Raw genomic sequence first — 15929 nt, 5'->3', positions numbered from 1 at the left:
TTATTTTTTATAAGATTCTGAAAGTTTTCTCTTTTGCTGTTTGATGGAATTTAGAAATTTTGATGACTGGTTTTGTATAGCTAATATATTTTCCAAAATTGTTTCCACACATGTAGATCATCATAAGTATCTGTGCTTTGTGATAGTTTGAATTTATGAATTCTTTACCATATCTGTTAAGACTAGATGGAAATGATTAATTTATTGATTTTCTTATATTATATTGTTCCATTTTTTATGTGTTTTTATATCAACAATTTTTGGTCCTTTTGATAATTCTTCTTATGTAACTCCTCAATCAAATTTTTATTCAAAGGTGTTCATGGTGATCTACTTCCTCGTAGTGAACACTGGTAACATGGGAGTTGTTTTTTTTTTGGGGGGGGGGGGGGGGGGGGGGTGTCAATTGTCACTGGAACTCAATCTTAGTTTTTAAAACATTGAAGTTAAATTCAGTTAGAAATATGTAATATTTCATTAATTAACAAACTATTTACTTTTTGTTGTTGACCAGCGGGGATAACGGGGGTATGTGAGCTTTACTCACTTCTTTCTTGTTTCAAAGGTGAGAACAAAAGGATACTTGTGTTCGTCAGTTCGGTCACCTAATCAACTTGCATTTTCCAACATTTATTTTTGCAGTTACGGTTTTCACATTGACTGCCAGGGGCACATGCGGTTATTACTAAATACGCAGCCCTTCGATATCATGCATAATCAACATCTTCGTGTCATCTCTTTAAGTCAAAATATCCATTTCTGTTCATTGGTACTACAATTAACGACCATTGATGGGCGCCGTCAGGAATCCAATTTCAGGACTGAAGAGAATGTTGTACAGTTCTCAAGATATTGTTGTGATGTAGTGATGTGGTGCTAGCACGGTTGCTTTTGCTGTGATGTTTCTTCATCGTAGTGTCGTAATGGTGAACTGCCCTATTGCCGAATCTTTGTTATTATTAGTATTTTCGCTGGTCATAACGACATAAATATTGAGTGACGCGTGTTATTCATTGCGATGCAGTGATGTTATTATATCATATTGTGACGTGTCCGGATCTTGTGTTATCAATCTTGTCCTGTGGTGATATTAATGTTTCATGCACTGAATCGCTCTGACTCAACAACAGCATTATTTCTACCAAATGTGTCCCCTGTCGTGATATTGCTGGAAAATTGCTAAAACCGGCGTAAAACCATACTCACTCACTCACTCAGTCGGTCATGTTTAGTTTCTATTTTTACTGTTCAATAGGAATAATTATGTAAATATTATGTCCCTTACACAGTGTAATAGTGACATATTTAACCTGTCTGTAGAATTCTACATATCTGTCTGTGGACATTCATTCACTACAAGCAGTCAGTGGTGGGCGCCATCAATGTGGTCACAAACCCACACCTTTAAACCATCATATAACGAACCAGAATCGTTCTGCAAATATTGTTGGGATATATTGCTGTGGTGCTTGCATGGTATATTTTGTCTTGATATCTCTTTCTCTTAATATCATAGGGGCGAACTGCCGAGTTGATTTCATGATGTCAAAGAACCGTAGTTTGCCAAGGTCTCATTGCCGTTATGTGAATTTTTATCGTATTGTCACTGATAATACGTCATTGAAATAACGTGATGCAGGTACTTCTTCGCGATGTAGTGATGTCATTAGATCTTATCGTCGTCCAATGTCAAGTTGTCATTGTGTGACATTATAGTGTAATGCACAGACTCAACATCGTCATTTTTCAACCACATTGAGTCAAATGAGAATAACCGGTAACATATCATATTTTGTACATTTGAAAGTAGCCGGAGAGTTCCAAATATATACTGAACCAAATCAAAAACTTCACAATCCTAAAATTTTAACATTTTGACCAGTTTTCATTCTGGGCCCTTATTGTGTATTGAAACAGTAATGACCACGTATTGTCTTCAGATAACACCCGTTTTTGTGCAGGTGAACTGATCAACATCATGTGCACAGCACTTTAGTGGCAAAAGTGGTTTTTCACGTGCAACTGGTCACCTGGGCATAATACCGCACGTGTTTTCAGCCACACTTGTAAGCAGTCATTAACAAAAAAAGAAAAACACAAGAAAACAAAAGTCTTTTCGGCCATTTGTCATGCCACGACTTTCAAATGTCCAACGTGAACGTGCCATCGGCATGTTGCAGACGGGAACGTCGTAGTTGAAGTCACAAGGGCGATTGGTTGTAGTCGACGGACTGTTTATGATTTACAGACGCGTCTACAGCAAACGGGTACCACCGCTGATCGCCCTCGGCCAGGTCGACCACATGTAAAAATTACCTTCTCTGATACATTTGTCCGTTGTATATTATATATGGGATTAGTTCTAAAAATGTGAAGTTTTTAATTTGACTCAGTATATTTATCTATAAGAAGATAACACATATGAAATTATGCCACAACAATTTCGCAGCCTGTAAACATTGTCTATTTAAATTTGTTCTTGGGTGTATGTCAAACCTCATGTTCAAATGTCAATGTCGGTTTTCTTCCATAGTGTGCTTGCGACATATTTGCACTGTCTGGAGGGGTCAGGGAAAGACGACGCCGGGTGTCCGCTCGTAACTGCTGAAGCCGACGCCATTGAGGTTGATTATACCGACTTTTCTTGTAGCGGGAGTATGTTTATATATATATATATATATATATATATATATATATATATATATATATATAAACCATAATAATAACCTAAAACATTCTTATGTTACGTAGACTTACGAATATATATACAAACATGAGGCAAATGTTCACTTGGTGTACATGTAGTATATAATAAAATAATAAAGACGTTTAGTCCCCGTTAGTCCAAAATCTTCTTTATGTCAGTTTCTGATATAAAGAAGATGTTGGACAAACGTGGAGTTTATTATTTTATATATATGGTTGAGGGTTGGGAGATGTCGCCAGATTATTATTTGCTGTGTAGTGTGCTCTTTTTGTGTTGTATAGAAGCGGCATTTACGGACACCTGCATATGTCAGAAGGAATTCTGGAAGACCGATCAAAGTGCTGGTAATGCAGCCATCTGCAGGTAATCACCACATGCTGTTTAATATCTTGAAAAATTAACGATTCTCCTCATATATGAATATATTGTAGACATGATAATGGAGGCGCATTTTCGTAACTTAAATATGTTTAGTAAAAAAGGTAACATATATAGTAGTGTGTTCACTTTCGTCGTTTGTAACGTCCATTTTTCCGCCATCTACAGTGATTTTAAAGTTGACATTGTTTTTTCTACAGCGCCGCCACGGCTTACATTGCGTGCTTGAAGGGGAAGACAGCATTGGCCTGTGATGGCTCCACTACTGTAGCAGCTCTGGCTGCTGGCGTAGAGAACAGGATAACAGCTCTGGGAAGCACAGACTGTGGTGTGTTCAAAACATCATCTAGCTTAACTCTTTCACTACGCGTTGAGTCATAATAGTTAGTCATGTAAACACGCACTGACCAATAGCAGAACCGCATAAAGGTTCGCTTACAATTAAACAAATACGAATGGAGTATTAATAGTCGCGAAATGTCGTTTGATTGCCTTCAAACTACAATGTTTTATACGTACTGAGATTATATTGTCATTACTTACGATGATTTTATCCAAACCATCTTGTTATCTATTGTCAGCTGTCACCACCGCCTGCCAGTGTGAAATTAATGCCGCTAAAGCAGACATCTCCTCTGATGCCACTAAGTGCACGTGAGTTAAGCTCAAGTTCATTCATTGCCAAAACAAGGCGGTTTATTAAAATCAATCTTTTCTTATGGCAGTGTTTACTTCGAGGAATATGGGTGTAATTTCAGACACAGAACGTTTTGTTTCTTGTTACATGAATGATCCATTTTTGTTAGTCTTTTTGTTGTTTAGCGGAGCACTTAGACTCGATTATTTACAGACCGCCGTCATATAGCTGGAATATTGCTGGGTGCGGCGTTAAACAACAAACCAAACCAAAGTCATCTGTTACGTTGTCTTCTTGGCATTCATATCTAAATGATTTTCACCAGGTACAAGAAGCATACGGTTCTCAGGAACAGAGTTTATCTTGGCTTTCTGCGAACACAAAAACCACAGTTCAGCATCAGTTCTGACAATCATCAACGACAACGACGATCTGATAACAGTTAACATATCTACACCAAGATCTCCGGATGTCATACCGCTCACAACTAAAGTTGTCAAGGACTTCCTAACTTTTGCTCTTCCAGAGGAGGCTATTCAGCTCTTTACGTCTAAACACACTTAGCAATAGTCCACCTTATGACGGTAGTCTGTACATAGCTGATTCTGGGCCCGATAATCCAGTTATTGACATCATGAGCATTGATGTACGCAATGGGATACGATGACATGCATCAACTGAGTCAGTGAGACTGACCACCAGACCCCATTAGGCGTCTCTAATTATAAGCATGAATGGTCACAGGGGAGAGGGAGGAAATTATTTCTTGCTTTAAGAACAACATTGAGTAAGATCGCTTTATTCAGTCATAACAACGAGGAGTTCTCAGACATAACATGGCATCAATAAATTTAGTCGTTATTTAGGAATAACTAACAGCCTGGACATTAAACTCAATTGTACAAACTACAGCCCTGACGGCAATAGACCAGACAGTACAAGACTCAAGAGGATGCACACATCTCAAGACAAACCATACAAGCATTAATGACTAGACGCCAGTAAGCCAAAAAGGACTACCGGATGTCAATATGCATAATGGACCGCGAGGGTAAGCAACATCGAGAGCCCACCCAAATTTCAATACTTGCAATTATTCAACATTTCTAGACAAACCATACAAACATTAATGACTAGTCCCCAAAGGGGAACTGCCGGGTGTCAGTTTGCAACATGGCCCGCGATGGTTAGCAGCATCGTGCGCCAACCCAAATTGCAATACCAAGCCTGCAAGTTTATAACCGACTGAAAAGCAAAGATCGACCCATCGACCAACATACCTTTTTTGACAGTAGGATGAAACTGTAAGCTTTCGATGCTGCACCAAAAGGGACTGATGCAGAAAAATTCACGTACGTTTAAAATAGTTGAACTATATGTACATTAAGAGAATTAAAGAGAAACTAAATGAATACTGTGGTAAGATCCGATGACTTGGTTGATTGAGTATCATCGTCCCCGACGCAATCCAACCAATCAAACAATCCATATCTCTTCCCGCATATATTGCATTTCCCTGTTTAATGAAGACACATATCATACTTCTCATAGTTCTGGAAATAAGTTTGAGCCGACCCATTGACAGGTTTTGTAAAACGTTTTCAATACATCCTTGAAGGAAAACTTGATGTGTTTATCTGAAAATTCTAACATTAAACGTTTATCAGTTTACCTGCCAGCAACGATACTCATTTGACCGTGTCTACGTATGTATTCTAGCGCTCATAAAACTGAGCTGAGTTGCCTGAGTACAGCCCAATCACCAGGCTGTGACGGTACTACGACCAAGAGCGCCATTGCAACGACTTCTGAAACAACAAGAGCAGCACTGCCAGAAAGCGATTGTCCAGGTAGGCACTTTACATTAAGGAATACAGTCCTAAATGCAAAACACGCCATCATTGATGTACATGTACGTGAGTTGTGTCTCTTCGATTCTTTGAACAATGGTTCCGCCTTTTCACAGTGTCTTGATTTTAATTTACGAGAAAATCCATAAGTGATGTATGTCTCTGGCGCCATCCTGGAATAAATTATAAGCCGATCTTGGCACACCAAAGGTGGCAACTCCTAAACCCAGTACTTGAATATTTCAGTGTTTTACTCATAGTTATACTCTACTATCAGAGAGCCATTGGTACTTGTGGTTCGGTGGTATTAATTGTTTCTGTATTGTAATTTGACTTGGTTGATGCCTGTCATCGTATCCCAACTGCGTGGATCGATGCTCAGGATGTCAATCACTGGACTGTCTGGTCCAGACTCAATTTTTTACAGACTGTCGTCACAAAGCTGGAATAATGCCGACTGCGGCGTTAAACAACAAACAACAACATTTAACCTATGCCAATTAGGTCATGGCGTGTCAGCAGAAAGTGGCCACGAAGTATCAATGAAACAGATCATAGACCACTTCGGTATAAACTAGAGGGTATTATTCTGAACATCAACGGCAAACTGTTACTGGTAAATCGGGAGATATATGGCTCGTTTCCATGTCTATATGCACCTAGGTTAGAACCTGAAACGTAGTTCTTTTTTGTTGATATATCTCCAGCCCTTACTTCCACGTGCCAGTGTGAGGTCGGCGCTGCGAAGGGAGCCGCTGTCACTAGCGCCACATATTGCACGTGAGTGAATTATCATCAATACGTAACATATCTCATAGCACATCAATGGACAAGTGAAATGGGAACTGGAATTTACCCCTTATCGTTCAAGAAGTAACCCTATGACTTTGCAAATAGACCACTTTAGACCACCACATGATTGGGCCGGTGCCACGTTTAAGTTTTCCTCATTCACTCTGACATGTCCACACCTAAACATTTGAATTGGTCAATACTTTAGGGAGGAAAATATGATCGTTTCCAACGTATTTATATGATTTCTTTTCCAACAGTGTACTGACTACATTGAAGACTTGCCTCTCTGCCATCACCACCACTACCGAGGCAGGGTGTGCCAGCACCACCCAGGCAGCTCTTTTGACTGACACTAACACCAAAACAACCAGCGCCATGTGTAAGTATTGTAGTCCCTCAGACCACTGACATGGGGGAGTGTGAACATCAGTACTGTAACCCTAAACTTTGTCCGCATTATATCCTCGTTCAGCCATCATGCTCGTACGGCATTTCATGTGTTGAAACAAACCAAATCACTAATATAACTTCCGTAGAAATATGAGACGTATACATATAATATACATGATATTCCCAGAGCAAGTTTATGCTTACATAACGTACAAAGTCATATTCAATATTAAATTAAGGATGCTGAGCTCCGGCTTATATTATGTATTATATTTATATCATGACCTATTGTTTTTCCGTTACAGGTGGGAGTGTTGCAGATCGCGTGACTTTTGCGATGACGTCACTGGTCGTTTCAGTTCTTGTAAACATGTTCCTGTACACGTAGTGGCCCTCAATGTTGACACTTCCAACCTCCTGTCCGTTCATTTATACATAGATGTTTTGTGACATATTGAAAAAACGCTAGTTGTTTCAATCTTTATTTATTTGCTGTTTCATTTCAATATTCCATCACCAGTTTCAATTTGTATCACTAATATTTGTTTTCCTATATTCGTTTCCAATTGTCCAAGAAAACGGGTTGACTGATTTGAGTATCGACATAAAGAAATGTTTAATGAAGCTTTCTGAAAAAATAGGAAATGTTTGTGTGACCGCTATGTATGACGTGGGCCATACATAACTCATGTAACCACTGACGAACAAAATGGGGTCATACAAATCCTCTGAAATGTCCGAAAGGGCATCTTTGGTTCCGGTTTTGATAACTCTACGGCTTATATGCTGTTGTTCCGATCGTGTAAATCTGTAGGATACTCACATGACTCAACCCACGTGTTCCGTACCCTAATGACGTGTTGAGTTAATCCTTGTCGGGTGTTCCACCGAAATAAACGGTACTGTTCACGAAGTCTACTTGTATGTTTGTTTTTCAAGACCTATAATTGTTGTCACATACTTTTAGCGGCACTAGTAAGCAAGTCACCCGCGCCGAGGCGCCACAATTCGTTGTGGATAGTCGCTTCCCTGAGGTGTTGTAGAGTCATAGGATATAAGGCTTCGATCTCTGATTTGCAATGATAATGGAATTTGGTTTGTCACTACCATGCACGTGTTTATTGGTTTTGCCAAGTAGTATAACGTTTATTCAGTGAATACTTACTGTTATCCCTGATCAGCACATACAAATATCCAAAATCATTTCAGGAAACATTGCATCAGAATCATTATCATTATCTTGTTAATGTCTATGATTCTAATGGCGTCATCCATTTGTGTTTGGCTCTTGGATTTTCATCTAAAGTAACAGTGTCAGTACTTTCCATATTAAAACACTCGTGGGAAAACCCTTTATATAAAGGATATTAGAAATGGGCAATTAATTACAGTAACCTGTACCTACAAACTGTAAATGAAAAAACAGATACACATACGCACGTATACATGTGCTTGAGGGATATACATATACATGTACATGTACAGTTGCAAAACAAATTTGCGTACTTAAGCTAAGGTAACTTGTTCACAAGTCATAAAAAATATATACTGTACCTCTGCTTTAGGTTTACATCATGATTTGGTTTGGAATGATAAAATATCAGAAATGAAATATGGAACACGCCTCTAAAGACACTAAATTTAACATTACTTGCAAACTTGAAAGAGTAATATTCAACTTGGATGACAAAACTATCAGTATTGCACGCTAGCCGTGTTCAAAAATATGCGTCGAGTCACATGATGGTTAGTTGGTTTGTTTGTTGTTTAACGCCGAACTCACGACAAGCATAGTCGCCTTTTACGGCAAGCATGGGTTGCTGAAGACCTATTCTATCCCTGATCTTCACGGGTCCCAGTCAAATGTGCGCGAACAGAAGGGATGAACTGAATAATGGCAGTGACGTCACTGCTAACTCAAGATCAGTTTATGGCGTCTCATTACGATTCTTGAAAGTCTTTTTTTACACAGCGTTTACACAATGATAATAGCAACTTAATTTGGTGCAAATAATCACGTTTGTCGACTATGAGACACGAGGAACCAGGTCATCATTCCATACTCGTGTCAGTCATCTCTACAAGTTGCATATGAAAGCTTTAATATAAAACAACAACGTCAATAAATAAATGAATGGCGTAAAATGAAAATGATATAAATAGAATATTCATATTGATATTCAGTGATGACGCCAGGTTTTCGCAAAATGGGTAAGCATGACCCTTCCGACCGAAAGCACCCGCAATTCCCACAATTGTCATCCAAAAAGTAAGTGTTTGTCACACAAATCAGACAATCAAGGGGCACAGTAATTTTTTTACTGTATTCTTAAAACTAAAAAAATATCTTATTTTGACTTGCTGTGGACAAGTGCAGAGATGAGAGAAAGTAAAGGGAAACGTTCATGAAATATGTTCGTTTTGCAACACAGTGGGAACAGTTTTATTGTCTCGGCCCAAACACCAATTAATAAATGATTCCGCAGAATTGACAAGTGCTACTGACCTTATCATAAAACTTGTGGTCAAACATCAAAAACATTAAACGTAAGTTTGGTTCAATGCACGATCTCACATTACATCAAAGTATTTATCATAACGACGACAAGGCTTGTAATAGGGATCATTTCGCCACGTTACTTTCATACATGTATCTTTCACCGTTAGTGTTGAATCGAGAATATAACCAGGATACACCAGAAGGGCTACAATCAACCAATCTAGTCGCTTGGCATGTGAGCCTAATATGATTCTGAAGAGAAAAATAATAATACTATGTAATCTCTCTGATCTGTAGTGCACTACAATATTCCTTGTTATCATGAGACGTCCCAGAAAGCGTATCACCTGTTCAGCAAGAGCGACTTAGAACTGATAATCTTAGATAATTTGACACGTATTGTCTTCGCTGCAACTATGCATTTTCATTCGTGCATGAAGTAATAAATACTGTCAGTTTTCCAAGAACACAATACTGTTTGTATGGTTCAGGGATTAAGTGACAGTGCCTCATTTGAATTGCTTTACGTCGGATGGTCTCCTTTGCATGTTGCTATACAGTTTTTGTTGTTGTGTTTGCTATGTTTCATTACATATGCTTTGATTACAATAGATGATACCGCCAACGCTCAAGCTCACTCTCACGTTTGCTTAAACCTGTAAATACAAACGACAAACCCATTTCTTTTTCAACAGGAAAAGTATAAACACACGCAAAACAATTCAAGTGTTCACACATGAAAAAGTCAAAATAGGGAATTACATGATGGAACAATAAAATCGAAACTTATGCGTCAAATATAGAAATTACATGTGCATGTGCTGCTCTACCTGTAGCACCCACCAATCACAAAAATTGGCATTAAAAATGTAAGTGTGTGTTTGTTGCTAACGCCGCACCCTGAAATTATCCTGCCGTATGACAGCCAAACTTCTATCAAACAAGTGTGTATGCTCTAAAAGTACGAACTGGTCGAAATGGCCAAATATTACAAACTTGACATCAAATCAGATATGCTAAAGGCTGATTATGATAACTTACCTGGTTGAGAAAGAAATTTTGGATGATGATGCTATGGCTTTGATTGAAGAAAAAAACGGATATTCGGGCTTTGAAGAAATTAGAATTTGAAAGAGAAAAAATGGAAATGGAAAAAGAAATTCGACTCCGAAAAATATAGAACATTAAAGTTTCAGGCTAATGAACTTGAAGCAGTGGAAGAAGAAGAGAGGATTTCGGCTTAAAGAAATTGAAGCTGAGAAATAAGACCATCAATCGGGAATTGAGGCTGAAAATGAAAATGAGATTGGAAGCTGATAAAGAAATTAGTATCAAATAACTTGAATTACAACATGTTCTCCTTCACCGTATCTCAACATGTGATAAATTGTTTTATCATATAATGGGTAGGTTTCTCGGCAGGATAAAGCCAACGGATAAAAACGATAGATGCGGATAGAGATGCAAATATCAAAGGTCAAGTAGGACTACTTTAACTGTTTATAAACAAACATGGCGTCGCCCTCGTCATTCGGCGATCGAGTCAGAATTAACCATCGGGAATCTGGATTAACTACAGGGATAATTGCTATCATTATCAAAAGAACAGTCTAATATAATGAAAATCAGTGTCTAACTGTGACGTAGCTAAGGCATTTTATAAGTTTTGGCAACTTTGGAGATATAAATTTCGAAACAATTTTGCGAGGGCACGAGGCGTAGCCAAGCGGGATCAGTAGCCATATCTGTGCTTGTAGACCTCTCCTCTGCTTGTGAAACCGTCTCCACAAATCAAAATAGTTGGATTTGGCCGAAATATGTTTGAACTGTTACCTTGTTTCGTTTTGTCGCTGTTTGTACATCTGACTACACATCTTAATAGCCTATAACGTTATGACAGGACAGACCGACTGTCAACAACATTTGTCTCATAGACTAGGGTTAGAGTAGCTTCCCTTTGACAAAGGGCAGTTACTCTAGCGGTAGCAATGTTTCGGTGATGTTTGTGAGAGAGGGAAAGCGATTTTATAGCACAGAATTAAAGAATCACATTATATGATAAAGAGGTTATCACGCTTGTGTGTTTGGGGATGGTAAATATCCTGTATTAGGAATAAACACTATGTATTTAGCTCGCCAAGGCTCGCTAAATACAATGTTTATTCCTAATACAGGATATTTACCATCCCCAAACACACTCGCGTGATAACCTCTATAGATTAATCTTGTTCGGCCCTTCTCTGAACGTGATGTCGAGAAGCTTTGCCTCCATTTAAAAAAAGGTGAATAACAGTTTAAAATGGCTGCAAGGTCAGTGGGCCACGTTGTTGCAAAGCGATTTTAGGAGAAAAATTTAGGAAGTCTATTCTGCCTTACCTATTTGTAAGAGTTCTGATTACCAGAGTGTTATGTTTTGGTTTGGTTTGTTTGTTGTTTAACTCCGCACTCAGCATTATTCCAGCTATACGACGGCGGTCTGAAAATAATCCAGTCTGGACCAGACAATCCAGTGATTGACATCATCTGCATCGATCCACACAATTGGGATACAATGATATGCATGAACCAAGTCAGCGAGCCAGACCACCCGATCCCGTTAATCGACTCTTTCGACAAAGCCTATGAATAGAAACTTACAGGCAAAATTATAGGTTTGCCAGGAAAATAGACTGCCCTACTTTTGGAGTGTTTGCAATGGTGAAGGAAACTCTAGTTTTACAGGTGGTGTACCTCACACGAGGTCAAAGGTGATTTTGATGTTTGAGGCAGTATGTTTACTGGTTTTACGTAAGTCGGTCTGTAAATAATCGAGTCTGGACAAGACAATCCAGTGATTGACATCGTGAGCATCGATCCACGCAATTGGGATCGATGACAAGCATCAACCAAGTCAGCGAGTCTGACCACCCGATTCCGTTAGTCGCCTCTTACGACAAGCTTAGTAGCCTGCGTGTCAACCGACATTCGTAACATATCTTGATGATCAGAAAGTGGATTAGTTACCAATGCAAGGGTGCTAATTACTTTTTTAACTCACAGGAATAGTTTTAAGCCATCAGGGTTTACAGGCAGGAGTTCGCAGGATTACAAATCAGGAAAGGATAGTTCTTCTGCCTTTTCGTCAGAGCCTAATTGTAGATATTGCCGCAAGTCAGGGCGTATAATTTCTGAGTGTAGCAAGCTCGCTTTCAAAAACAGTCATTCTTTAATGTTAAGTCACAGCCTTTTGTGGTTCGGCTAATGAGGAGTTGTTGTAGAGTGAGTGAGTTAAGATTTATAGTCACATCGGCGGTATTTCAGCATAGACTACAACAATTTAAACATACATCCGAGAGAGACCCCTAAAGATCCGGGGTAAAATAGGTCTTTAGCAACCCATGCTTGCGTTAAAACGCGACTATGCTTGTCGTAAGAGGTGACTAACGGGTTCTGGTGGTCAGGCTCGCCGAACTGGTAGATGCACATCATCGTATCCAAATTGTGTGGATCGATGCTCATGATGTAAATCACTTGATTGTCACTCGACTATTGGAATATTGGAGTGCGACCTTAAAAATCAAACAAACAAACATTATTGACCAAGTTAGGTATGTCCTGGATCGCACAGGAAGGACTGCTTCAAATCGTCTCTTTATTTCCGCAACAAAATCGGCGTAACTACTGGAGCAGTCCTTCGCTTCTCCTATTAAAATTTCTGCTTTTTATTGTTTTGGGGTCAAATGTGCCCATTTATTGGGCTTCAAATTGGGTTGTTATCTGTCGTATTTCTTTGATGGAAATGACCATTGTCGGCAACGTATTGGTGACCTGTTATAAACCCCATTTATTTCTCATTGCTTGTGGTATTTTATAATATAAAACGTCAACGACAGAAAAAATAACCAGTCACGATTATCAGCCGAGACAGATGCAAAATACATAGCGGGTGAACATTAAATGAATGGGTCACTGCAATAAATAGAAAGCGTGTATTGTACTGGTCAATTCAGGGAACCCGTTAAGTGTGTGCATCTTCGTTTCTGTTACCATCAGACCCGTGAAGATCCGGGGTAGAATAGATCTTTAGCAACCCATGCTTGTCATAAAAGGCGACTATGCTTGTCGTAAGAGGCGACTAACGGGATCGGGTGGTCAGACTCGCAGACTTGGTTGAAGCATGTCATCAATCCCAATTGCGTGGATCGATGCTCATGATAATAACCACTGGATTGTCTGGTCGAGACTCGATTATTTACAGACCGCCGCTATATAGCTGGAATATTGCTGGGTGCGGCGTAAAACAACGAACCAACAAACCAATCTGTTACCATAAGTTCCTACACTGATGTAAAGTAACACATGCCAAGATTTTACTACCGCTTTCCTCAGATAATAGTTGTCCAATTTGTATACAAATGAGCATGTGTTACTGTTCCCAACCTGGGCTTGAAGTGTTTCACCATTCCTGATGTCATGACAACGTCCAGCTTAATGACGGCTTCCTGTAAACAATCGAGTCAAACAAACCAGTGGTTGATATAACGAGAAACGTATTGGGCATGATGACACGCAATCTAACAAGTTCAGTAGTCTGAACACCTGATCCAATGCGTCGCGGTCGCCTCGTAGAGCAAGCATATGCGGCTGGGGACATGCTTGTATTATGACCAGGAATTATCATGAGGTTAATGTGTGTACGAACTAATATAACGAGATGGAACTGATTACTTGATGTTTTATCATAACAAGGTGATGCTATTTATATGACTGACGACCCGTTAAGATCCGTGGTAGAATAGGTCTTCAGCAGCCCATGTTTGCAGTAAAAGACGACTATGCTTGTCGTAAAAGACGACTAACGGGATCGGGTGGTCAGGCTAGCTGACTTGATTGATGCATGTCATCGATCCCAATTGCGTTGATCGATGCTCATGATATTAATCACTGGTTTGTCTGGTCCAGACTCGATTATTCACAGACTGCCGTCATGTAGCTTGAATATTGCTGAGTGCGGCGTTAAACAACAAACAAACAAAACATGACTGACCGAATAAGAGTCATGTATTCATTACCTGTTCCCAGCCTGTTTATTTCTCATTGCTTCGTGTATGTAGCTGACAAATTGCTGAAGCGTCGTAAAATAGTAGCTTGGACACATATGTACCTTATGTATTTTATTGCATATTCGAATTTATTCATATTCGAATACAAACTACAAACGGGAAGAATATTCTGTAGTGGAACAGTTCCAAGCCATTTTGATCCAGGGTATAGAACATCAATCAAGGTCCCTTCACAACAAAATGGGCACACAACACTGGTTGACGAACCAATGCACACGTTCAAACAGTACACGGACTGAGAATCCACGCTGAAGCAGATACAACCTCCAGTATGTGCTGTTGCAGATGGTGAACCCCTCAGCCCCGTCGGCCACATGTTTCTCCCACGGTCTCTGAAATCATACACCACTGACTGAATACTGCATGTTTATGTTATATATAAAAAAAACACATTGAGCAAACATGACCATCAACTGATTTCCCTTCTCCCTGGGTAGTAACCACAATGCATGGGGTTTCACTCTATGTCACTTTGAATCAAATATTATATACCTTGTACACGTACATTTCCGAATAGGTAACAATTTAAAATCGTTTGCGCATATAGGAGATACCATTGCCACATATTCGTTTGACCTGTGAAGATCCGGATTAGAACTGATATTCAGCAAACCTTGCTTGTCGAAAGAGGCGACTAACGGGGTCGTGGTCGTTGACATGGTTGATGCATGTCATCGTATCCCATTTCCATAGACCGATACTCATGTCAATCACTGGATTGTCTAGTTCAGACTCGATTAATTACAGACCGCCGTCAAATAGCTGGAATATGGCTGAGTGCGGCGTTAAACTTTAAACAATCAAAACGTACATGTATGTTTATATAATGTTTACCATATCCTTATGAATCCATCTGTAATATTGAGGCGTAATAAAAGTTTGGTGTATTGTTTCAAACACACTTGAGATGTAAGAGACAATCAAGCGATTGATATAAGGAGCAACGATCCACGCCGTTGGGTTCGATGCCACGTAATCAACCAAGTCACAGACCATTACCATTCGTTAAGACGCCACCATATATGATACTTTGGACCTATGTTATCCTAGAATTCAAAAGGGGGCGGCACTATGTATCCTTGAACATACCAGTTAAGAAAATACAGAATAGGTTTTCTTTAGTTCATTTACCAGTAGTATATTCATTTGGAGTTCACAATCCTTGTCATGTTGGGAAATGTCTAGACACTGTGAAAAAAGAACGTTTAAACTATTGCAGTGCTCCACTTTAGAATAGGTCTTCAGCAACCTATGCTTGCCGTAAAATGCGACTAACGGGATCGGGTGGTCAGCCTCGCTGACTTGGTTGATGCGTATCATCGATCCAAATTGCGTTGATCGATGCTCATGATATTAATCACTTGATTGTCTGGTCCAGACTCAATTATTTACAGACCGACGTTTAAAAGCTGGACTATTGCTGAGTTCGGCGTTAAACAACAAACCAACCAACCAACTTTGATAGACCAGTATCAAGGAAACAAGTTACCGTGAGATAACAGGGTACTTTGTGTTGATTATACTGACCATTATATTTAGCTAATAATGTTGACAGTTATATACACTTATT

The 15929-nt window shown here is 39.3% G+C and overlaps 1 protein-coding gene across 7 annotated transcripts in view; it reads left to right on the top strand.

Annotated features, from left to right (window-relative positions):
• Positions 1–7671, top strand: part of LOC124126175 — a 371963-nt gene extending 364292 nt beyond the window's left edge. For all 7 annotated transcript variants that reach the window (XM_048386034.1, XM_048386035.1, XM_048386033.1 and 4 more), the window contains 4 exons: positions 5442–5572; positions 6280–6352; positions 6625–6746; positions 7063–7671. In XM_048386034.1, coding sequence (XP_048241991.1) covers positions 5442–5572; positions 6280–6352; positions 6625–6746; positions 7063–7145 — 409 coding nt within the window. In that variant the 3' untranslated portion in view covers positions 7146–7671. The remainder of the gene's footprint in view (positions 1–5441; positions 5573–6279; positions 6353–6624; positions 6747–7062) is intronic.
• Positions 7672–15929: the final 8258 nt, after the last annotated feature.

This window comes from Haliotis rufescens, unplaced genomic scaffold (genome assembly GCF_023055435.1).
Source record: "Haliotis rufescens isolate VD_foot unplaced genomic scaffold, xgHalRufe1.0.p SCAF_6, whole genome shotgun sequence".
Lineage (NCBI taxonomy): Eukaryota > Metazoa > Mollusca > Gastropoda > Lepetellida > Haliotidae > Haliotis > Haliotis rufescens.
The sequence above is the reverse complement of the archived record's forward strand: the minus strand, read 5'-3'. Positions and strand labels throughout refer to the sequence as shown.